Consider the following 23,933-nt stretch of genomic DNA (forward strand, 5'->3'; position numbering starts at 1 on the left):
TATTTTCTTAAAACTTTTCAGACTTTTCAGTATTTGGGTTGGATTTAACACACGTTGTCCATGTGAAGCTAAAATCTTGTTTTCAAAATGTATCCACCAAAACCACTGACACGTTTGTGAGAAGGCAAGAAAGATGTACGTAGTTTGGGCTGTGCTGACTGCTATCTGAGAATTTTTGCGTCAAGTCCTCTGTTCTGGAGAAGGCCTTTGGAAGATGAACTGCTTTTTACCGGCAGTACTGTTTCTCTGAAAATCTGGCTTTGAAAAATTTCAGTTTGCACAGGCTCAGCAGAAACTCTTTGAGTTTGTTGGTTTAAATCCCTGAAGAGTCTGTTCTTGCTGGGATTTTGTCTTTGCAGTTTCTGATGCCGATGTTGAGTCAGTGCCAACTCAACTGCACAGCCTCTCCATACTAGGAGCAAAGTGGCGCAGCGAGGCTTCCCTTGCTGCTGCTGCGGCTCTTGAGTACAGTGGGGCAGGCCAAGAACGGGCACGGAGAGCAAGGGATCAGTCTGTCGCTTGAAAGTTTTCACTGTCTGAGCCCAGACAGGAGAAAGCAACATAGTTCCTATCATAAATCCAGAGGGAATGAGAAAAAGGTAAAGACCTTCTTAATAAAAGAATGCTGCTTCTTAATAAAAGAAGGTAAAGACAAGACATCTGGTGATACTCAGGTTGGAGTGAATGAGTGAATTTGTTAATAGGTATGGAAAGAACAGCCTGGAAGCTCCAAAAGACATTAGGAGGTGGAAGAAATGTGTAATGGACTAAGAATAACAGTACTAGCCCCTCCCTTTACTTATCTAAGCTAATTTCTGCTTCCGTATTTATATAAATTATTTCTTCTAAGCAGATTAGATTTTTAAGTGGTTAAATTCAGAACATGAGGACTTTTGATTCTGTTCTTGTCAGATCCTGAGCATGTAATTTACTGTCTCTACATCAACATCCTAAAGAACTGGGACTATAACTGACCTTTGCCATTACATCTCCCTAAACAGGCAAAATTGTGTTTGATAATGTTTGTAGAATATTTTTTCATCTTCTAATGGCAGAATCAGAAATTATTTTAGCAATTGTTCCTTAATGCTTCTTTATGTGTTTTGCTGGTTTGCAAACAAGTATTATTTAAAGCTGCTGTATGTAAAATCAGCAATTCCTGAAAAGGCTTAACAGTAAACTCTTTATAATTTCATTTTACTTGGACAGGGTAATTGAATCAGTCTTTACTTTGTATCCCAAAACAAAAAATAACTGTGTTCTCTTTACAACAATCCATGTATTTGTTGGGAGACAGGTTTTCATGACTACTACTGTATCCGAAACCTGAAATTATTTTGTATAAAAGCTTATAGCAAAGCTCCTCCCCAAGTTCGAAGCAGGTGGCAAAACCTATTGTACTGGAGATCATTATTCGTATTTCCAGAAGAAACTAGTTTGGGCAGGAAACGGGTTTAAATTACAGAGGTTAACGTGTGAGCAACACGCATAAAGCTGACGTTGAATTCCTGCTTGTGAGAGGTTACCTAAAGACAAGGAAGTGCTAATAAAACTCCTTCAGTCCTCAGCAGCCTCTGCTCGGACAGACTCACCGGCGCTTCGGTGTTGCCTCACCCTCGCTCTGAAATGAAAGCAACTAGGTGTCAGGGAAGGTCGCACACACAGCATAACACGCGAGGCCAATGCTCTTTGTTGAGTAATAGACCCCTCTCCTGGCACTTTACGCTCTTCATCCTTAAACCTGGATTTTAAGGTTCCCACTCAGCGGTAAAGCAGGCAGCGTGTGCCTGGCGCGGCCCCTTTAAGGGAGGCGGGCTCGGCACCGCTTCGCGGCCGGCTGAGGCAGATTCACTTCCAGGTCGGGGGGTAAAAAACGGGGAGGGGGAGGGGAAAAAAAAAAAAAAAAAAAAAAAGGAGCCGAGCTCCGGGACCCGGCTCGCTGGGCGCTCGCCTCCGGCACCCAGCACCGCGATGGTGAGTGAGAGCCGCGGGCAGCGGGGGCCGAGTAGCCGCTGAGGGGATGGGTGGGGGTCGCCGTCGCTCCAGCGGGAGCGGACAGGCTGCCCCTCGCCTCAGGCTGGCAGAGCCCGGCGGAGGGGAGCTGAGGTGAAGCGCCGCCGCCCCGGGGGAAGGGGCCGTTATGGCGGCGCCGCGAGCCCCGCTCTGTCAGGCGGGGGGCTGCCGCGCGCCCGGGCAGGTGAGGCCGTTGGCCGAGCGGGCGCGAGGTGGGCGCCTTTCCCCCCCTCCCTCCATCCCTCCGCTGCCGCTGAGGGGCAGAGCCGGGAGCGACCCGGCGGGGCTGCGGCGGGTCCTTCCCCTCACGCACACACACACCTCCCCCGAGCCGGGCCGGCTGCCCTCGCTGTTGTGTAACCGCTGCGGCTGCCGCCCGACCGATTATATAAAAGGGCGATCGAGAGCCAGCGGAGGGGAGGTTCAAGCCCGGCGCGATGCGAAGGGGCAGCGGCAGCCTTGCCCGGTGCGCCCCGGCCTCGCCACAGCGCCGCGTGGGTGATGGCCGGCCCGGCCTCGCTGCCGCTGACCGCTTCCTCTCACAGCACCTTGTGGGGTCGAGGACCATCGGCTGCGGCCGGCTTCCCGCCACACAGGAGCGGGGGGCAGCCCGACGGGCAGAGCTCCTCAGCCGGCCGGCGTGAAGGGCAGGACAGGACAGCCCAGCCGTCTCTGCCTCCTGCAGCTCATGCCTCCCCCCAGTCTGGGTGCAGTCCAACCCTCAAACAGCACTTTTCCCACTGGGGCTTGCTTTGTCCAGGGGTTGTCTGGAAAAAGCCGTGCCTCCGAAAGCACGGGTTTTGTGGTATGCATGGTACGTGGCCTTGCTGATCTGTGTAATGTGTAGTAGCGTGGTCTTACAGCAGGGAGCTGGCCAAAACTGGCGGTGGAGAAACAGTCTTTCTCTGTTAAAGACAGGCCTCAGAGCAGAACATATGGGTGTTGTTTTGATTGCTCCTCTGTTTGAGAGATGAGTGTGCATATTTGCTTGTAAAGGACTGGCAGGAACTTCCTGGGTTATCTGGTCTCATCCCTCGTTGTTAAAAGCATAATTTCATTTAATCCCCTAATAAGTTTTTAATCTTTATTTTAAAAGCAGGTACCGTCTGCGCCTGCTGTTCTATTCAGTGGACTAGGGTAGAACTTCATTGTTTGATGTTTTGGAGCTATGTACTGACATCTGAATTTATGGCAAAATTCTAATTCATGGCATTTCTATGCACCTTTGTTGCTGTGCTGGCACTGTGCTTCACCTTGGTAGCTTTTTTCCTTCTGTAGTTTTTATTCACTGTGCCGTATTTATAGGCAGCATTCATGTCTCTCACCTTTTGATCTGCTAGGCTAAGAAAAGCTGGTTTTGTTTCCTACTCCCAACATGCTGCTTTTCCCCAGAGCATTCTAGTAGCTGCTATGTTCAAATTGAAATGGTGCAGGTATCTCTTAACATAAATAGCCCCATGAGATCTCAGAGTGTCTTGAAAATGACATAATACTTCCTTATTTTTGCTTGATGCTTCTCCTTCAAAGATACCTTCTTTGGCTGCCTCACATTGTCGTCTTGTGGTTAAGCAAATCATTCAGGTTCTTCTCTCCAGTCATTTCTGATTGATGAACTCATATCTGAAGTTCTTGATATTAATCTTGCAATATGTGGCCTTACTATGTAGTTTTAATGGGGCACTATTTAATTTTAGACCTCTCGTGATCTCTGCCAACTTTGTATCACTAGCTTCTTTAATCAGTCTGTTCCCACTTGTTGTGCCATAATAGTTAATGTTAAATTTGAGTTTTGAGCATAATTCTTCCTTGAGTCTGGTTAATAAATTGCCTACTTCTGTTTCATTCCATTTAATTTAAGTAGGATAATCATAACGCTTTGTTCATAACATAAATTACTGAACTGTTTATTTTTCAGTGCCTTTCCCTTCCTTTATTAGTGCTCAGAAGAATTTTGATGACCATTACTTGAGTTGCTATTTCTTGATCGTTTTAAGAATGTTCATTTTAAGAAAGTAAGTGTTGGGGCTGTGGAGAGGGGGAAAACAGTGAGAAACATGGAATATCCAAGACCAAAAATTAACACTATAAATTACCTCTTATTTCCTGCTAACTTTTTGAGAGAAATAACAGCTATGATTTTAAAAGTCCCGTATCCTGTACCCCATCTCCTTCTTTGAGATTTCAAAGAGAAACCTTACACATTTGAGTTTTGTTTATACTGAGTCTGCAATCGGGTATAAAAATTGGGGAGTACATCATAGAAGTGGTTCTGTTGGAGGTGAAATTGGTATTTGTCTTAGAATCGTAGAATATCTCAGGTTGGAAGGGACCCATAAGTGTCATCGAGTCCAACTCCTTCCAGTGTTTTATACTGGTTTATTGAGGGGTGAAAAAAAATAAAAAACTGCCTATGGAAAAAAAGATGTGATTTTTAATGAGTCTGAGATGCAAAGTCAGAAGGAACTGAATCTTTCAGGCTGGAGTTGGTAGGATCACAATACCTATAGTGAAAAAGGTGCATGCAGCAGTGGAATTTACTTTTTGTGCAAAGTTAGATTGCAATTACTGATGGAAAATGTTAGTTAAACCTGTCTCTTTTTTTAGTTACTGTTGTATAAGCAGGTGGCTGCATGGTGATGCTTCCCAAAAGGAACAGGATTTTGTTTTTATACTCGCACTCAGCCAGTTAATCTAGGTCTAATGTTGGGCTTAAGATTCTCTAATTTATTCCAAGTACTTTAAGATGTCCATTTAAGCTCTTTTTTCTTTTTAACTGCATTTTGAAATATAGGGTAAATATATTCTAGCAATATTTAAAGTTGATTCAAGGAGTTTTTAAAAGAAAATGTGGAGGATACTGTTCTTTGTGAGAACCTTTCCAACTGCACTAGTGTATGAGCTATGAGCTGAACTGGGTAACATCATACTGAAGCTGGTATTGCATTTCAGTCCACTAGTGTATTGGATTACTGTTAGATGCCAGTAGCCATGCAGTTTACTCCCCCCTCACCTCCCTGGACACTTTTTTTTTGTTTGCCTTAGTTATATTAAGCACTTATAAAGTTAACTTTTAAAAAATAATTAATTTAAATAAGCCTTGTAAAGTCCATCTAAATTAAATCATTCTACTTTTTTTACTGTTCCGTAAGCTAGTTGATTTTAGATGTGTCACATTACTCTTATGTGTTTTAGCTAATGAAGACACCCAGACTTGCGTCATGTAATGCGTAATTCTGTGTTTTGGGGAATTTATTTCTATATTTATTTTCTGGCCACTGAATTAATTTGATAGAATGGAAGAAACCATGAGGTTACACAGAAGTATCAGATAGTTAAGATGGCTATGAAAAAGTCAAATATACATAATAAAAGTTCTACTGAAATATTGCTGAATGATCTTTATTAAATAAATAAAAATCCTGCACTGTGGTTGACGCACATTTACAGCATCGAGTATTAGAACCAGAAAGTGAAATGAGCTGAAAACAAATGCCAGGTTTGTTTTCAGGTTGACATTCAAGAGCATAGCTAGAGAAAGGACCACTTAAATCCTAACCTTGTACGAGCTTAAGTACAACTGAAGACTTTTACTATGATGTCTTTAACTGGGCAATATTCTCCTTAAGTAAAGAGAAGTTGAGAAAAGGAATGCCGCTGGCTCACATAAAAGGTTTACAGGCTGCATTCAAGCTGTTCTATTTCAGTAGCAGACAGTCTAGGAAATTGTTTTTATGATGCTTGTCAAGGGACTTTATTAGATATAGATAAAAATGTTTTGCCTATCTGCCCAGGTTACCTCGGGAGCCTTTGTTAGGTGTGTTTCTTCAGCCTTTTTGCAGCAAGTTGGAGAAACATTGCAAATGTCTCCTATAACTGGTATAAGTGGAGTTAATAAAAATGGTACTGTGTTCTTTGCAAGTGTAATTTATCCCTGCTTGTGGATTTTGTTCCTTTATTGTATGGAGATGTCCTGTATGGATTTCCAAAGTGATTATTTTATACAAAAATTAAAACAATATCTCCAAATTACAGATTGGCCAGTTAGGGATACTGGTTGAAAAAATAGTTTTCTGAATCATATGCTAGCAGCCAATGTGCAAAGCGAAAAATTCTCATTGGAGTTTGCTCACTGATATATAAAAGTGTTTTAGCTTTTCTGGCAGAAATTATGGAACAGTGCCAGAAGGCATGAAGAGAGCCAGTATTCTGTTTTTGTCATATTTAAGCATCAAAATTAGAAGCACAAGATCTAATGGGAGATGAGGATGTCTCTGCTTCAGTGGGAACAATCTTCATACACCTTTGAGTAAGGATTCTGATTTTTGTTTGAATCAGCAGGTGTCATATAAGTCCTGGGCGTGCCTATTAATTTCAGGTTAAAAAGAAAATTTTCCCCTTTCCTTCAAAAAATGTGCTATTTTAAAATAATTATTTATTTTTTTCTCTTTAGAAATATTTCAGGCACTGTTGCACATTCTAAAGAAACAAAAGATGTTAACAGTTCCAAATTCTGTGCTTCCTTTTCATACGAGCTTAAGATTGGAGGCAGCCAAAATTGCTGTTTTCTGGTAATGTGAGCAAGTTGCATCACAAAATAACTCCTGTTTCTTCAACAATAAAATGTAATCATCAAGCTTTAAAAAAAAAAAAATTAAGCACTTAGCGAAATTAAGTCAAAGGAGTTGAAAGTTGCATGTCAAAAGCTGCAGAAAGAGCTTGTAGTTGAATAATTTGGAGTTTCTGGTTCCCAAACCTGTACTTAAGTCTTCAGGAGCTATTAAACTGCAGCCTCTCATTGTTGTCAATACATGATTCATTAAAGATAAGCTCCATTCCATCTTTGCCCCAACATGGTACCCCCCAGTCTTCAAATATATGCACTTTATTTTAGAAGACTTATTTGTGTAATTTTCTTTATATTTCGTCTATGTAACCTTTTATATATTTCTGTACTTCGTGGTGAGCACATTAGGCAAATGAAGCAACAGAAGTTAAACGAGCTAGGAAAGAAAGGTGAAATTATCCAGAACTTTCAGTATAGAAGGCAAGCTACAATTTTTTCTACAGATGAGATCTGGCAACAGTTGATGCTGTTATTTTCAAAATTGTCTGGGGGAGTATGTACCAGTCACTCGGCCTTCTTTTGTGTAGGGCTGGGGATGATTCACAGTGCTGCGACTCATTCTTTATGTTGATTAATCTGTGTGACTGAAAACAGTAGGCTATTATTAGCCATTGAATAAAAAAAACCTTTGAGATTTTCATATATCAATGTACAATCTCAAACTCTGAAGGAAAAGTTCAAGTTTATAGTCTGCCTTGTCCTTTTTACCCAGGGTTTGACTATAGATGATTCCAAGTGCTTAGCATAAAAAGGAGGAAATTGGTTTCTATAACCAGAAGGAATACTGTAATAGTTGTTGCTTCAATTCCAAATTTTGTGCAGCAATATAATAGTTCTTTCTGAGTTTCCTTTTTTGATCTGAAGCTCTAGCTGCCCTTTTCAGTATCAAAAATTGCTCTGGACAATATATGAAATTTATCTACATTTCTCATGTAGGTTGGTAGTAGACTTCAAATGTGGGTTGACCTAAATGAAAGATTAAAATAAATAGTTTAAATCAAGAAGTAAAATTTGATTTAAATCTTCTTTCAGTCTGTCTTGATTAATTAATTCCCAGTAGACTTCATCAATTCAAATAATCTTATCAGCAATTAGTTTTCTTTCTCTGTGAACGCAAGCAGGGCTCAAGCACAACAGACCGGAATGGATGTGGTTCTGAGGGTGACTGGGGGAGGAGGCTGCCCGTCAGTTTGGCCAGTCATTTATCGCGTGACCTGACTTACACCTTTGCGTGGCTCTAAGGAGGATGATGTCTCCTCTTGTAGTATTTGCGTGTTCCAATCAGAATTAGACTAACAAAAAAGAATGATTTGCCTAAAAACAACGTTAGAGAGGAACGGAAGATTCATAGACAGAGAGAATGATTTGACTAAATCTCCTTTGTTTCATTGTGTTTTGCGTATGACAGGAGGAAGCTTCTCCTTATTCTTTACTTGATATCTGTTTGAATTTCCTGACTGCCAACCTAGAGAAGTTTTGCACAGAAAGGCAAGATGGAACGCTATGCTTGCAGGAGCCGGGAATGTTTCCTCAAGAAGTGGCTGATCGATTGCTGCAGACAATGGCATTTCATGGTAAAAACAATTATTTGTGGGTCATCACTGAAAATATTTCACTGGAACGTGACACTGCAGTTCTGGTGTATTTTCTAGTAGAATCTGCTGTTGCAGCTGTTAAAACTGTGTTCCTTAATCTCTTAATAGAGAGTTTCTGTTATTTAGGCTTTTCCAGAGCTTCAGCTGAATGTTCGATTGCCATATAGATAGTTCTAAATAGAAAGTCCTTTGTCTTGGGTTTATGATTTTAATTTAATGTTCTTTTAATTGAATATTCTTCAACAGATCTTCTTTCAATCACTTTTAAAAAAAGATTTGATTCTACTACTTCTAGCAGCACTCAAATATTTCAATATCTCCTGCAGAGCAATTAATTGAATTTCCTTTACTGTGTGCCCTTGTGATTAAACTAGGAAATAATCTTACGATTTTCATTAAAATAGTTTCTTACCTCTTTTGGCACTTTTGTTGAAGTGGAATTATTTGCTCAAAAGCAGTCAGTTTCAAGAGTAGTATAAACATCTGTGAAAACCACATTGTGGTGTTCTTACATTTTAGGTACTGGCCTATCATATTCTCTGTCAGCACATCTTTGAGGAGAGGGCTTCCCTCTCCTTTCCTTGCTTTAAGCATGACAAAGGAAAATGCTGTGTCAATAAAAGCTTCTTAGCATGAAAAGAGTGAACGTATAGTTTACCCTAGAGAAGAGGCAGGAGACCCATTCCTGGAGATCCTGGAGACTTTTATTTAGAGATGAGAATTACACTAGAAAAATTTCTTTAAACAGACCAAGCACCCTATCCTATAGGTGCAGATTTGATTGGGTCTTATTGTGCAAATAGTGGTGTTCTAGTATTCTCAAGTTGTTCTAGACAGATATAACAAGGATTGGTCCTAAAAAAAACCCAAACCACCAACAAGAAGCATATTGAACAACAACAAAAAAACCCATGCAAACCCAAAAAACCTCTTCATCTTCAACATACATTACTTTCTGATAAGTAATTATTTAGAGTAGTCCCAGGAAATCAGATTCAAGGAAACTGAATTACCAGAAACTTATTACCAGTGCTAGTAGTGATGAAGACAGTTCTAGACACCGAAACATCGCAAACACTGTGTCAGAGTGCAGTATGTCAAAAAAGTGCATGCTAGGTAAACAGGGTGTGGCTAAGGTAGGCCAGCGAGAAAGCCTACCTTGATCCTTAAATGAAAAGATTAGCAAAAATTAAGATGTAATTGAGCAATACTTTAACCAAATTATAATTATTTATGACATTTAATTTTTCTGCTGGGTACCAGTTGTTTCACCCCATATTTTTGCTTTCTCTGCAAAAGAGGAATGCCCCGACTACTTGGTCAGAAATGTCTAAGCTGTTTGCTCTTTAGAAAGGTCTGCAAATCTTAGTATTAATTTGACTTTGTTACAGAGGCAATTACTAGCTCGTGACTTAAATCCAAACTGTAGTAGCAATGATGTTTTTATTCAAATATATTGCATTTGCAGTTTCTTTTCAATGTTCAGTATGCTTGAAGATAGAAGATAAAAAACGGGTGTGTTGACATTTAAAACCCTCTAGAGTGAAACTAGAAGGACATGTTCTTCCTACTCCTTTTGTGTGCATGCTTGTGCAACCATGCCCTTCTCATATGGCTTTCTATAAAGCAGTAATCCTTCTGTTGATAAGATACAAATATGAAATCTTGGTGTTTTTTTCAGTACGTTTTGGATAATCCTGTGCATGGAACTAAATGTATTATTTCAGTTAGGATGTTGCCAATATGCTATGAGAGAAGACTACTTATGCAGTCTTCTTGCTACAGAGCAAAAAGATAATAATCTCAGACAAGATTGTTGCATTTCCTTTTTTCATTGCTGTCTTTCTCTCCTTCCCACCCTTTCCTTGTCCTCATCTTTCTCCTCTTTGAATCACTTTTTAGATTTCTTTCTCACATTCAGCTTGTTTCTGAGCAACACTCCTACCTTCTTCATGAGGGATATATAGAAGAACTTAATTAGCTAAGTGTAGTGTATTGATCCTACTTAGGAATTTAATCAAATGCTAAATTATTCAATTGAGTTAAGGCAAGATAAGAACTGGTCATTGATTGCTGGTACTGTCTTGAGGTTAATGGAACAGTGACCAGGGAAAAATAACTTTCAGAAACTTTGGAATTCTGGTTTTAGCACATTTCTAGCCAGTTCAGTGAGAAAATCCAGAAAATGCAGGCAGTAGTCTGCATGTTTTTGAATCATATCCACATTCTCTTTATTGCACGTTCCATGTTCTGAACCAAACAGGTAATGTGTATATACTACATCTTAATTTATCTGTCCTATTCTTAAACCTGGCATTTTCCAAAAGTGAGATTGTAATCTTAAAAGTGGAATGTCAAATATAAAATTTTGGGATCGTGGCATAGTGGTTCAAGACAAACTACTTTGCAATTAATTTTCTCTGTTAACACTTTGTACCCTTTGGGTTCTTAAAATAAAAGTGGTGTTCTATAACACTGGAGCCAAACGCTAATGCTGTTTTCCAACAGGGCTTCTGAATGATGGAACTGTGGGCATCTTCCGAGGCAACCAGATGCGTTTGAAGCGAGCTTGTATCCGGAAAGCGAAAATCTCTGCTGTGGCTTTCCGGAAAGCATTCTGCCATCACAAGCTGGTAGAACTTGATGCTACTGGGGTGAATGCTGATATAACAATCACAGACATTATAAGTGGACTTGGCAGTAATAAATGGATCCAACAAAATCTGCAATGCCTTGTGCTGAACTCACTAACTCTTTCTTTGGAAGACCCATATGAGAGGTGCTTCAGTCAGTTGTCTGGGCTTCGTGCACTGAGTATTACCAATGTTCTGTTCTACAACGAGGACTTGGCAGATGTTGCTTCACTTCCTAGATTAGAAAGTCTGGATATATCAAACACCTCTGTCACTGACATAACAGCACTCCTCACCTGCAAAGACCGACTCAAGTCTTTGACCATGCATCACCTGAAATGCTTGAAAATGACCACAACACAGATTCTGGATGTTATAAGAGAACTAAAATACCTGAATCACCTTGATATTTCAGATGACAAACAGTTCACATCAGACATAGCACTTCGTTTACTGGAACAGAAAGATATCTTGCCTAACCTTGTGTCTTTGGATATTTCTGGAAGAAAACACGTTACGGATAAAGCTGTAGAAGCGTTTATTCAGCAGCGGCCCACAATGCAGTTTGTAGGACTGCTAGCTACTGATGCCGGCTACTCAGAATTCCTAACAGGAGAAGGAAACCTAAAGGTTAAGTGGGGGAATTAATTTTACTGAAAAATTACAATGTGAAGGAAAAATAGAACTCATCATTTGTAACAAATGTATGTGGGTGTTTCAAAAGGAGGCTGTAGGTTCATTTTTTTTAACTGTTAATTGTAATTACTGACTTCATGTCAAATTCCTACTTAATTCTGGCACAGAAACTGCTAAATTTACATAATGCTATTGTAAGAAGCATCTATGTTCTGTGCCTTTTCAGTGAGCCTTAGATCCCAATTTAACATACGAGATCTAAGAGAACAGAACTTTGTGTAGTCTGAAGTAATTTACTAGAATAATATTCTCTGGTTTCCAGCACAGTGTCTAGCATAAGGCAGCAATACGTAAGAGGTGGAGATACAATTTGCATAAGCTTTGAGCAGTTCATGATTAACACAGCAGATACAATAAAACTTAATAACTGAGCTGCTGTTGTACTCCATCACCACTTCTATTTGCTATTACAGTATTTCTACCCACCTTGAAAGGTCTTCGGGTGATGAACATATAAGAAGCAATTACTTAGGATGAAAAAATTCCTCTTCTTGAACAAATCCTAAATTACTTAGCCCCTTAGGATGAGGTGATGTTTGCTGAAGTGCATTTATTTATCTTTTAATGCCAGGCAACAAGACGTCGTTCCCTGTTCTGTAGAATATGCATGTACTTACTGGAGAATGAGCCTATCCTGTCCCTGCTATGAAGGGGTCAGAATTAAAGAAGAAAGAGAGATGTTTTAGACGTGTCAGTGGTATATCATCTTTGACTCTTTGAGGTTTTTATTCTACTGTGCCATGAGGATGATGGAAACTGCAGCGGGAACGAGGAAGAGTTTGCATAATGTGTCCATAGTTCAGCCTGTCTCCTGTGCAAGTTGTTTTGCACTTCAGTTCTAAAATTCAGAATGCTGTTGTTATAGGCAAGTGAGGTAACACAGCTACACAATTTTATAATTTTTTTTTTTCCTGGAACTTTTGAGGGTTGTTAATGGCCGAGTCTCTCGAGTACTTAGTTGTCGCAGCGGATAGCAATGTATATGAATGTTGACATGCATTGTTGGAGAAAGCAAGTTCCCATTTGGCGTGATTGTGTGGCATCAGGAAATTATATCTTGTGTGGTATAAAATATTTCAATATAATCCTTGCTATTTAGAATACATGCTTTGTACAAGTGAGTATGCTACGAAAAGGCAGGAAGGAAGAAGGTTCTAGTAATGCAAAAATCATTATGGACTTGTAGCAGTGTAGTTAGCAAAAAGCAGTTTGCATTTCTTTCTTTTTTTTTTTTTTAAGGCATAGTTGTCAAGAAGAGACTAGGCAGCAATTGGGTCTTTTTGCTTTTCTTCTCTTTTTTTTTTTTTTTGTGTGTGTGACCTAAAATTCATTAGTGACTATACTGAAATATTCAGCTGCTTAGTGTAGATACTGCTAAAGAATAAACAGGACATAGCATTCATGGAGACAGTAGAAGTAAAATATTACTGTCTTTACAGCAGTCCTGTGAAATTTGATTATAGAAATTCTTGAAAGATTAAACACTAGGCAGACATTGTAGTTGAGAACATGAAGCCAAGTGGAAATTCTTCATATAGTGTATAATTGGCTGCAAAACATGTCAGTATATATGACTGCCCTGTTCTAATCAGTAGAGAATATAAAACAAAATCCAAGATGGTATAAGTTGTCTCCAGGCTGTAATATATTCCTGATGTAGCAAGTTTTGAAAAATTTGGCTCTATACAATACAGGATGCACGGAACGTGACACTTCAATCTATGAACATGTGCTTTCCCTTATGTGACACATTGAGTAGAACAAGTTCTGCATGCTTCCCTAAGAATTTTAAAAAACAGTGATTGCAGCAATGATTCATTACATAGTAGGACTGAGGAACAAACCATCTACAGTTATACAGTTTACAGTTATAAAGTAGGTAAAATATATTTAAATGGAAAATACAGCAGATTGGGAAGTGGAAAAATTTGCAGCTAGTTGCTGATTTAATATTCTGAACTTAAGCTTGTATTAGTCAACAGTTCATAGCTTTTATGCAGTCTTCACCTAGCTCATTGTTTAGTTTTCACATGTATTTAAAGTCTGGTTTTAAGAATTACTTCTTTTGCAGAGAGCATGAGTTAGTTCTGTAATATGGTGCTGGAAAGCTGTTGCTACAGATATAGCTTATAGGAAACTTGATGTAGACAAAGAATGGAAATCTTTTTTTATTGCCGGAGCTAGAACCCAGAGCCAAAAAATTACAGCCAAAATACCATCTTCGTCACTTTATCAGCTGCATTTGACAGAGCATTCAGTTACAAATGGTTTTTTTAGACATTTGATGCATCATAAGCAGCTTTTGTTAGTTATGAAGTGCTACTTTTACTTAGTGGTTTCATACAGTTCTGCTTAAAGACATGACTGAAGCCTAATTTTGGCTTATAATGTGGATTCTTCTTTATGAAGAATGTTTGAAGATTGTGTAGTTCTGGGTTAATATGGCCAGATAAAGTAATCATTTGGTTACTGAAGGATTTGGCTAAAAATATCACCACTTTTGAAACTGCAGCTTTGCACTTTTTAAGAACAAATAGTTCAAGATGTGATCATTTTACTTTAAAAAAAGATTATTTCTCTGTTCATAGGTGTCAGGAGAAGCAAATGAAACTCAGATTTCTGAAGCACTGAAACGTTACAGTGAACGGGCCTTTTTTGTGAGAGAAGCACTCTTTCATTTATTCAGCCTCACGCATGTAATGGAAAAAACAAAGCCTGAAATTTTAAAGGTAAAATAATATAGTTTTTATTGTCATGCATTGTTCCTTAAAATGAGCCCATCCCCAAAACCCTGGTATAAATTATTTTATGAGCTTTTACATTGTTTGGGTGTGATTTTTTAAGATTAAAATATTAATGTTAGATAAAAATTAACAACTATTTAAACAACAGTGATGTAAAAGATGCCCTGTAGCATTTTATGTTCAGTAAAATTGATCTGGACTAACATATGGTATCTAAATTTAGTAGCATCTAAATTAATTTTTTCATGTAATTTTGAATATGATATGAAATTTCCTTCAGATGCTGAATTCTGTCATTGGAACATATCTGTACTGGGTCAAATCAAAGGTCTCTCTAGTCTTATTCCCTAGGTACAACAGTGCCTTCTGCTGGTGCTTACAAAGCAGTAATTATAAGGAAGGCATTCAGTGATATTTCTCTCCACTGTCACCTTCCAGAATGATAGCAAGTGAATAAATTGTTAGTGTTCTATATTGGGTTCTAACTTGGAAAATCCTAGAATCTTCCTTAGAAATCCATTCTAGGCATTGGCTTTCCATGTCTAGAACACCAGAAATGGTTTAATTTTTACTTTGATCATAAAAAGAGGCATCAGTAGGACAGATGATTTTTGTTTTTCCTATCCTCTTTGAAGTTGAACAAGTGACCTTGATTTTGTTGGCTTCAGTATCAAAGAGACTTTGGCAATCAATAATCAACAAGAAAAATATTTTCTTAGGTGAGATCACAATCAACATACATAGCCAAAAACATAATTCAGGAAGAAGGTGCGAAAAATATATCCTGACCTAGCAGCTTAGGATGTGATCTGAAATGGCTAGTCACCAAACAACAAGCCACTATGTTGTTAACTATTACACTGCAGAAACTCTGTCCTACCTCATTCGTCTCCGAAAGGGTTTGGTGATTATTATCCCAGTGTGTAGAGCAAACCTTGCATCTTTCTAGGAATCTCTTGCATTCCATGCTGCATCTCCTTTGAGAGACTGCCGCAACCTGTGCGAAAGAACTTGGAGAAATAGAAGTTGTCAGCTTTGAATCAGTGAGCAGAAGGAAATGTTCTTCCTGAGAATTAAAATCACACCAGATGGATTTTTTCACTTAAGTAAAAGGGAGGCAGAAATTGGGTGCTGTGAGTCATTGTTGTGGCCTCAAGCAACAGTGGATTACTCTTGGGGTGTGTGCGCAAACATGTAACTAACTAATGTGGGCAAAACTCTTGCATTTCAGCTTGTGGTTATTGGAATGAGAAATCACCCCCTGAACTTGCCTGTGCAGTTAGCAGCAAGTGCGTGTGTCTTTAACCTAACCAAGCAAGATTTAGCAGCAGGCATGCCTGTACGGCTTCTGGCTGATGTCACTCACTTGCTCCTGAAGGCCATGGAACACTTCCCAAATCATCAACAGGTAAAAGACAAAATTTCTTTATTTTCTGTAGGATTCCTTGTCTTGTGGATCTTACAAAAAGCTTCTCCACATCTCATGACTTCATGGAAATATGTTTAATGATTCACAGCAAGAAAGTGTTCTGAAATATGTATGCCTGATGAAATAATTCTTTTTCATTTCTCATAGCTGCAGAAGAATTGCCTTCTTTCACTATGCAGTGACAGAATCCTTCAGGATGTTCCATTTAACAGGCAAGTTTTATATGTCAGTTAAAATGAGTTGTAGTATTGCAGAATATTTTTCTTTGTTGTCTGTTCCTTCAGGTGGTTTGTTTCTGGTCTCAGTTTTGCTCAGTTTAAATCATTCTAGTGTGCTGAATTTGTCTGGCCTATACTATTTTGGGCCTGTAATTCACAACTGAATATAGGTCTGAAAAAAATCCTTTGGTATACAGGTATTTTTTACTTAACCTGTGTGGGTCTATCACTAATTGTGTGTAACAGAAGTCAGGATTTCTCTGGGGAACTATAGGATTGCTTTTTGCAGATTTTTCTACTTAAATGTTTTGCCCAAATGCTTTGAAGTGTGTTGGTCTGATGTTTCAGAAGATTGTGCCAAATTTTTCTTCCTTCTTTGGAGGCAATTCCTGTGCACTTTGATATATAATTAGAAGTAAGAGACCCTAAGCAAACAACTCAAAGCTGACTGAGGTTCATGCAATACCTGTAATTTCACTGTGTATTTCTACTTTTTTTTTTTTTTTTTGGTACGAGGCATACTTCTTCCAGTTTATTTTGTATTGTCTCATAAGACTTATGAGCCTTCTGAAAATTAAATTTATTTTTAACTTCCAGGTTTGAAGCAGCCAAACTTGTTATGCAGTGGCTGTGTAATCATGAAGATCAAAACATGCAAAGGATGGCTGTAGCCATAATTTCCATTCTTGCCGCAAAGGTACGAAATTTAAGCTTTGAGGTGATAGGATAGTATTTCTAAAGTCTAAAAAATTGTTGATATGGTTTTGTTTGTTTCCAGCTTTCAACAGAGCAAACAGCTCAACTTGGCGCAGAGCTCTTCATTGTTAGGGTAAGTCAGATACTTTCCTGACAGTCAAAAATACCATCCTCTCCAGCTATTCATGCTAACAGTGTTCCTAAAGATACAAAATAAACATAAGTAGACAGAATTCTAAGAACACATTAACTTGTATTAATTTGAAAGTTTTTTAGAAGAGAAAAGCCTAGAGAATTTGTTAGAGATAATATCAGAGACAGTGGCAATGAGACATATTAGCATAGATGAAAAGAAGACAAAGTGGAAAAACTTGATACAATTAATACAAAGCAAAATAGCAAGACAACTCTTGAATTGAAATCCATTGTATAAGATGAAAGATGCTCAAAAACAGAGTATCTGAAGTAAATAGTTAGTACTGTCAATGTTCACGTGGTCCAGAGTTCTGTGGATGGCTTTGTGCCATCTGTAATAGTAATTAACATGTAATTACGGTGAAAACAAAGAAATTCCTCTAGCAGGCAACCATGTTCAAAGGGAAGGTAAAAAGTTTAATAGCTGTTTTATTTTGTATAGTTTGGTCCCAAACATGTAGATCTTTACTCTGCATATGAATGATAGCTGTGCATTACCCCAGTCAGTGCAGAAAGAAGCAGAGGAGCTAACATATTTTTTGATACGCAATCATAACTGTGATTTTTTTTTTTTTATTCCCTCCCCCCCAGCAACTTCTACAAATAGTTAAACAGAAAACAAATCAGAATCTTGTAGATACTACCCTCAAGTTCACACTGAGTGCACTTTGGAACCTCACTGATGAATCTCCAACAACATGCCGGCACTTCATTGAGAATCAAGGGCTAGAACTTTTCATGAGGGTCTTAGAGGTGAGGAGTACAGTTTTGGTGGTGGATTATCAACATAGGTTTACAATTAACATTGTTTCAATAATAAACATAAATGGTTACCTATAGTTTGTTTCTTTTTTCCACAGTCTTTTCCATCTGAATCATCCATTCAACAGAAAGTTCTTGGACTTCTGGTGAGATGAACAAAAAAAAAAAAAACCAAACACCACACCCCACCCCGTCAAAGCAAACTGAAATATATACTTTTAAAAACTGGTATTTTTTTTTTTTACCCCATGTTAATCTGAAAACTTGCCTAATATTTTTACATTCTTCTTTAATCCTTATAGTGTGCATTATTCACAATTGACATTGTTTTGGACTGTTGTACCAATTCTCCAAAAGCACTAGTTATATTGAAATTGATGGTTACAGTAAACAAAAAGAGCTTTTAAGAACGGGCAGTGAGTAAGGCTTCAGATGAGTCCAAATACAAAAAGTAGGTTGAAAATAAATGGAATTCAGAATTGCGCACTGCTGAAGTTTACTGAAATTGAGTGTGTTTGTTAAAACTAGCCTTTAATTTAGTGTAATCTGCATGCTAATGGCCTAAAATTACTTATGAGAAAACCTCTTTGTTTTGAGGCAAATTCCTGCATTAGACTGGAAAAGTTTTCAAAAGCAAAAGTAGTATTTTGGCATCTGGTGGTCACCTGGACCTATGAAGATCTCATCCTGGTGTTTAGTGTTTACTTGCACAACATAATTCAAGTTTATATGTTTATCTTGGTCATCTCGTATTCTTTCTGTTGATATTTTCTCTTTCCTCTGTTTTTCCCCCTCCAGAATAACATAGCTGAAGTTAAAGAACTCCATTCTGAATTAATGTGGAAGGACTTTATAGACCACATCAGTAAATTATTGCACAGTGTGGAAGTGGAAGTTAGCTACTTTGCAGCAGGGATTATTGCTCATTTGATATCTCGAGGAGAGCAGGCCTGGACGTTAAGTCGCAGCCAGAGGACATCTCTCCTTGAACAGCTGGTACAGAAATGATGGTGAATTTTATCATACTCTTTAATATTTTTTCAATGTTTGTATTTAACAATGAGTGTTCTTGGTTCTGTATTTTGCAGCATTCTGCCATTTTGAATTGGCCAACCCCAGAATGTGAGATGGTGGCTTACAGGTAACTATTGTCTTGACTTAGAGATTGGAAAATAAACTGAACTAGATTTAAAACTTGTTCCCAAAGTAGAGCGAGCTGCTAGTGAGACATGGTTTTGTCCAGTGGAAAAACACCTATTGGCTTAAAATATACAGCATGTTAATTTTCCCTTTGTGACCAAAGAAGGTTAGGGACTCCTATAAAAGGCAATATAATGTTTTTCTACCTGCTTTTCTATTAAAGGTATTCAGCTGCATGTCTAAAAGACTCGGACGCAAAGATTAACCAGTAAAGTTATAGTGGCTAGCACTAGGTTAGCACTACTGTCCTAGATAAAGAAGCTTAAGGCCAAAAAGTACAATTAGATAATTACTGTCCATCTAATCCTTATAATTTCCACTGGTTTACTCCTGTTTTTAAGGAGCAGGAGGCATCCAAATGCTATGGTAAAAGCATACTACATATCCACTATACATGATTTTTGCTAGTAATTGTCTTAAACATTAAAAGGCTTGCCTGCTGCATCTAAAACTCTAGTTTATCAAGTGTCTCTCCTACTTAAACTTGTAGCTGAATGAGTAGACAACATGTGACCTCTGAAGTAATAATATCTAGTAGTAAAGTGAGTTGCTGTTCTTCTCCTTTTTTTTTTTTATAGGTCTTTCAATCCATTTTTTCCGCTACTTGGCTGTTTCATGACACCTGGTGTCCAGTTATGGGCAGTGTGGGCCATGCAGCACGTCTGCAGCAAAAATCGTATGTATTAAGATAATATTACCCTTAAAATTCTTATTTCTTAGCATATTATTCACTAGCAGGAAGTGGCAAAAATAATAATTCCTAGAGTATTCGCTCCTAATCCTCTGGAGAAACTACATTTAGGCTTTGACGAAATGCAGCAGGAAAAGAGTAATAAAAGTTCATTATGTCCTTTTTATTTACTGGGATTTTACTGTTAAATGCACAGTATTAATTCCAAAATGTGGACATGTGTTAAGATTAACTACATTTTTGGCTTGCACAGGTGTTTTTATTCAGAAATGTAAATATTAATAATGGGCAAGACGTCTTCTAAATTAAGGACAATGATTGTAGCAGGTAGCTATCTCTTACTGTCAGAACAGAAGTTTTAGGTAATCCTCATCTCTAATCGCCTTTTTGCAATAACTTGCTATGACATGAAGGTCAGTTTCTTAATCTGTCTTTCCCATCTGCACAATGAGAACACCAATGTCTTGTTTGTAAAATGACTTGAGAGCATGTGATGAAATGCACAAGTGTTGGGAAAGGAAATAAATCCCCTGAGCATACCTACATGTAAGACTGGACAAACCTTCCTGGCTTTTAATGCTTTTTTTTTAATTTTTGACATAACTTTGTATGACGTGAATGTGTGTATTGTCATTAACTTCTACCAGATATAAAGCAGCTTTCCTCTAAAGTATTAGAAGTATTTTCTGTGCCAGTTTTTTAATCTTCTTGACAGCAGTATGTCTATGCTTGTTTATCCCTGTCCTATAAATCACTAATGCTACAGTGAAAAGACATCTATTCAGGACCAAACAATAACATGGAATAGCATATAATTGCACATAAAGTACTGTTTTCCTACTCTTCATAGAGCTTGTAACTGTAATGAGACACTGTCCAGAGATCTGTGAGGACTTTTCCCATGTTGAAGTGGGACTGTTCTGACAAAGGTGTTTTACTGGTCAGTCTCTGGATAACAGTTTTTGATTAAGACCCTGTAATTCTGTATTAATGAAATTAAAGCAAGCTTTCTCCCCCTCTTTGTGCCTCAGCCCTGTTAACATAGTATGGTCCTATTTGTTCTGTTTATTTTTAGTGTTTATTTTGTGCTGCCCTAACCTCTGGGCTTTCAACATGCCACAGAGGTTTGTACTGACAGTGAGTAACTGCTCTGTAGAATGGAGAGGCTGGAAATACTTGGATGGCGTGCTCCTGATTTGAGACCAAGACAGTATTCCTGAAATTTAGTTCTGGTAGTAGTTGGTGCCAGAAGCTTCTGGACAAAGTTGTGGAGAAACCAAATGTTTGGTAGCAAATGTAATAACCTACTCTGAGGGAAAATGTGTTTAATTCTGAAATATGGATATTTATTTGGGGGGAAAATCTTCAGCTTTTGGTGCTTGGCATCAAGAAGGCTTTTTGTCCTGGAGAGGAGATGCATTTTATTTTGACCTCCTCTTTTAGATAAGGGTGAAAGTAGTCTGGAATTAATGGGATTGATTTTTCTTGTTTATTTTTTTCTCCTTTTGCTGTTTCTCTATATCGTATCCACCACAATGAGCTAACTTAACTAAAATACTGGTAGCACTGCAGTAAATGTGATCCCCAGTGAAATGCTTAATGTCAGCATTTAAACAACTCTGGTGTTGCTTCACTGAGATGAATGGTGAAATTGGGCACATTGGAGGTAATGCTCTGTGGATTGCATTACGGTCATCCTGACCTTTTGGTAACAACTTCTGAAGCTTGCATGTTACATTAAACGTATGGCTCTTTTTATAGCTGGTCCCCGCACGTAGTAACACTGGAACTGACGTAGGTGCGCTTTCAACTTTTTAAAATCAATAATGAAAGTGGAAAGAAAAGCATAATTTTATCCCTGAAAAGGCATTCATAGCAACTTGTAACTAGTTAAGGCCACCATCAATAGTATTTGGCAAACCGTTCTCTCCTATTCACTCTGCAAGCCTGTACAAATGATGTGGTATATCTGGATACCATTTTTTGGTAACTGTTCTGTGCCGAGGTATTTGGCAAAGGTGATATTTTTACCTAGGTACTCACAGATACTATAGTACTTCTGATTCCCATTTCTTAAAATTTAATATGTGCACTTAAAATGCCTGTAGAAGAGGTAGGGGGAGAGAGAGAATACTGCACATATTATAAGGCACTTTCCAGTCAGCTAAGACAGACATGGAAACAGACCTGATTACAATCATAGTCCTGTCCAAACAACTCTGTTGTGTTGTCACGTGTTGAAGTACAAATGCACTTCTGTAGGTACTTAATGGAGTGTCCTAGATGTTGCCTGGTCTGGGAGGACAAAAGTGGATTTGAAACAGTGTTTACAGTATCTGCTACATTTACCCTAGATACTTGGTTTTTTTTAATTCCCTTTTTTTAATCTTGTTGCAGCTGCAAGGTACTGCAGCATGTTAATTGAAGAAGGTGGTTTACAGCACTTATACAACATCAAGGAAAACGTCCAGACTGATCCACATGTCCAAAGGATTGCAATTGCCATCCTGGATAGTTTGGAAAAACACATTATGCGTCATGGGAGACCACCTCCATGTAGAAAACAGCAACAAAATAAACCAAACTGAAAGCTGCAGGTCTAGGAGTGTAAAGTATTGTCTCTGTAATAATCCTTTCTGATGTGTCTGTAGTTGGAGTAACTTGTAATATAGTGGTCACCATTAAAGTGATTTGCCGATAATTGTGGTACCCAGAACCATGTATGGTAACCTTTGATGAATGTCAACTTTAATGGCAACCGCATATGCAACTTGTAAAGGGTCACTGCTTGAGCTGGTCATACCTGTACGGTTACTGCTGGCTACGAAGAGATGGGACTTGTACAGATCAGTATGCACATCTGAAAAAAAGACTTCTAGGAATATCTTGTTTTGTGACTTCTGGGAGAGAACGTTATTTTATCCCTATGATTGCTGTTCATAACACTGTTTACCAGTTTGGTGTTTGAATAGAACTGTGTGTGGTTGTGAGATTCAACACTTTTACAGATTAAAACAAAAGTACATGCATGCAGGTTACAATGAGACTTGTAACTAAGGCGACCAAAATGTCCATTGTCTCATAACCCTTCTAAACACAAATGGGGTCTTCAACTTCCTTTTCCTTTTGCCTGCAAGCTGTGTTCTTTTGTTTTCCTTACTGCTAGAACAATGCCTTTTTGCAGTTCAGCTCTCCGGAGTCCTCCCTACTCTTAATAAGGTGGGGATCGGCATTGCATCAGGGAAAGGGGAAACCTGCTAAAGTAAAGCAATAGAAACAGGATTAAAAGGAGACACAATACTAAAAGGATGAACTAAGCTTGAGATTTTAAACTTGGTAACAAGAAGGGGGTTTTGTTGTTGTTTGACTACTTTTGGTTGTGTGTGATATCTTTCTTTTGTTTTTAGAATACTGATAGAGAAAGGAGAAGGCTCATTGGAGCAAAATAATGACTTCATCGTGAAGGGGATTGCATGTCTTGATAGGAGGCCCAGGATATTTGGTCACCTTATTTATAAGAGACTAATGATTGCTCTGTTTTCTGTAAATATTCTGTCAGTATTGTGCAGTGAATTATATTTCCAAGTCCTCACAGTGCAAAATACCACCCAATGTTTTATGTAAGCCCTGTGTCAATTTCATTGTTTTGTGGAGTGTGAAATTTTACATAAAGATGCTAATTGTAACACCTTATTTCTTTCTTGGTTACCTATGGGTTTCAAATGATGTGTTGAATGAAACATATTGCACAGCATACAGATGCCTGGTAAAATACAAGTGATGGAAGCAAACTGCATGTCTGTTCAGATTTATTTCAGGTATTGTTTTTGTTTATCTGGTTAGTCTCCGTATTTCCATGGCAACTGACTGATATTCAGAGACTCTGTAAATATATTGGTAATTGAGTTTAAAAAGAAAACTTATGTTTGGTAGCTTACTAGCAGGGATGGCTTCTTCATGATGACCATATTTTACTATTTTTAACTCCTTCCCCCTCCCAACTCCCATCCTTCAAATAAAAACATCACCTCTAATCTTCAGTAATCTAGTTATTGTGTATTTCAGCAACTTCAAAAGGTACTGATCCAGTAATTTAATCAATGTTGTGTAATTGCTTTTTGTACAAAGGTATAATTTGGCTAGCATCACTTTCATGTGTGTATCTGGTTATATACAGTTTTCTTGATTCAGAAATAAATTAAATTGGTTGTAGCTTTGAATTATGAAGGTGGTTTAAAAAATGAAAAATGGCCTGCAAGCCTTTACCCACCACCCTTTTGAGATGTCTGCTATGGTACTTGTGCTACGAACTTTCCGTTACATGAAATGGAACACAAAACTTGTCAAAATTGCTGTTAATAGAATGAATATAAATGAATTGCTACAAGATTTTAAAATAAAGATGACAACTCTCCTTACAGTACTGGTTTTTCCTAA

The 23,933-nt window shown here is 38.2% G+C and overlaps 1 protein-coding gene across 1 annotated transcript; it reads left to right on the forward strand.

Moving 5' to 3' along the window:
* The first annotated feature begins 1,895 nt into the window (after positions 1-1,895).
* Positions 1,896-23,536, forward strand: LOC142412883 (protein zyg-11 homolog B). Its single transcript, XM_075508776.1, has 14 exons — positions 1,896-1,974; positions 8,046-8,211; positions 10,741-11,495; positions 14,150-14,290; positions 15,537-15,713; positions 15,882-15,946; positions 16,550-16,649; positions 16,731-16,781; positions 17,435-17,596; positions 17,704-17,751; positions 18,404-18,601; positions 18,694-18,746; positions 19,384-19,481; positions 21,894-23,536. Exons 1-14 carry the CDS (start codon positions 1,972-1,974, stop codon positions 22,082-22,084), a joined length of 2,208 nt encoding a protein of 735 aa, XP_075364891.1. The 5' UTR covers positions 1,896-1,971; the 3' UTR covers positions 22,085-23,536.
* Positions 23,537-23,933: the final 397 nt, after the last annotated feature.

This window comes from Mycteria americana, chromosome 7 (assembly GCF_035582795.1).
Source record: "Mycteria americana isolate JAX WOST 10 ecotype Jacksonville Zoo and Gardens chromosome 7, USCA_MyAme_1.0, whole genome shotgun sequence".
Classification (NCBI taxonomy): domain Eukaryota; kingdom Metazoa; phylum Chordata; class Aves; order Ciconiiformes; family Ciconiidae; genus Mycteria; species Mycteria americana.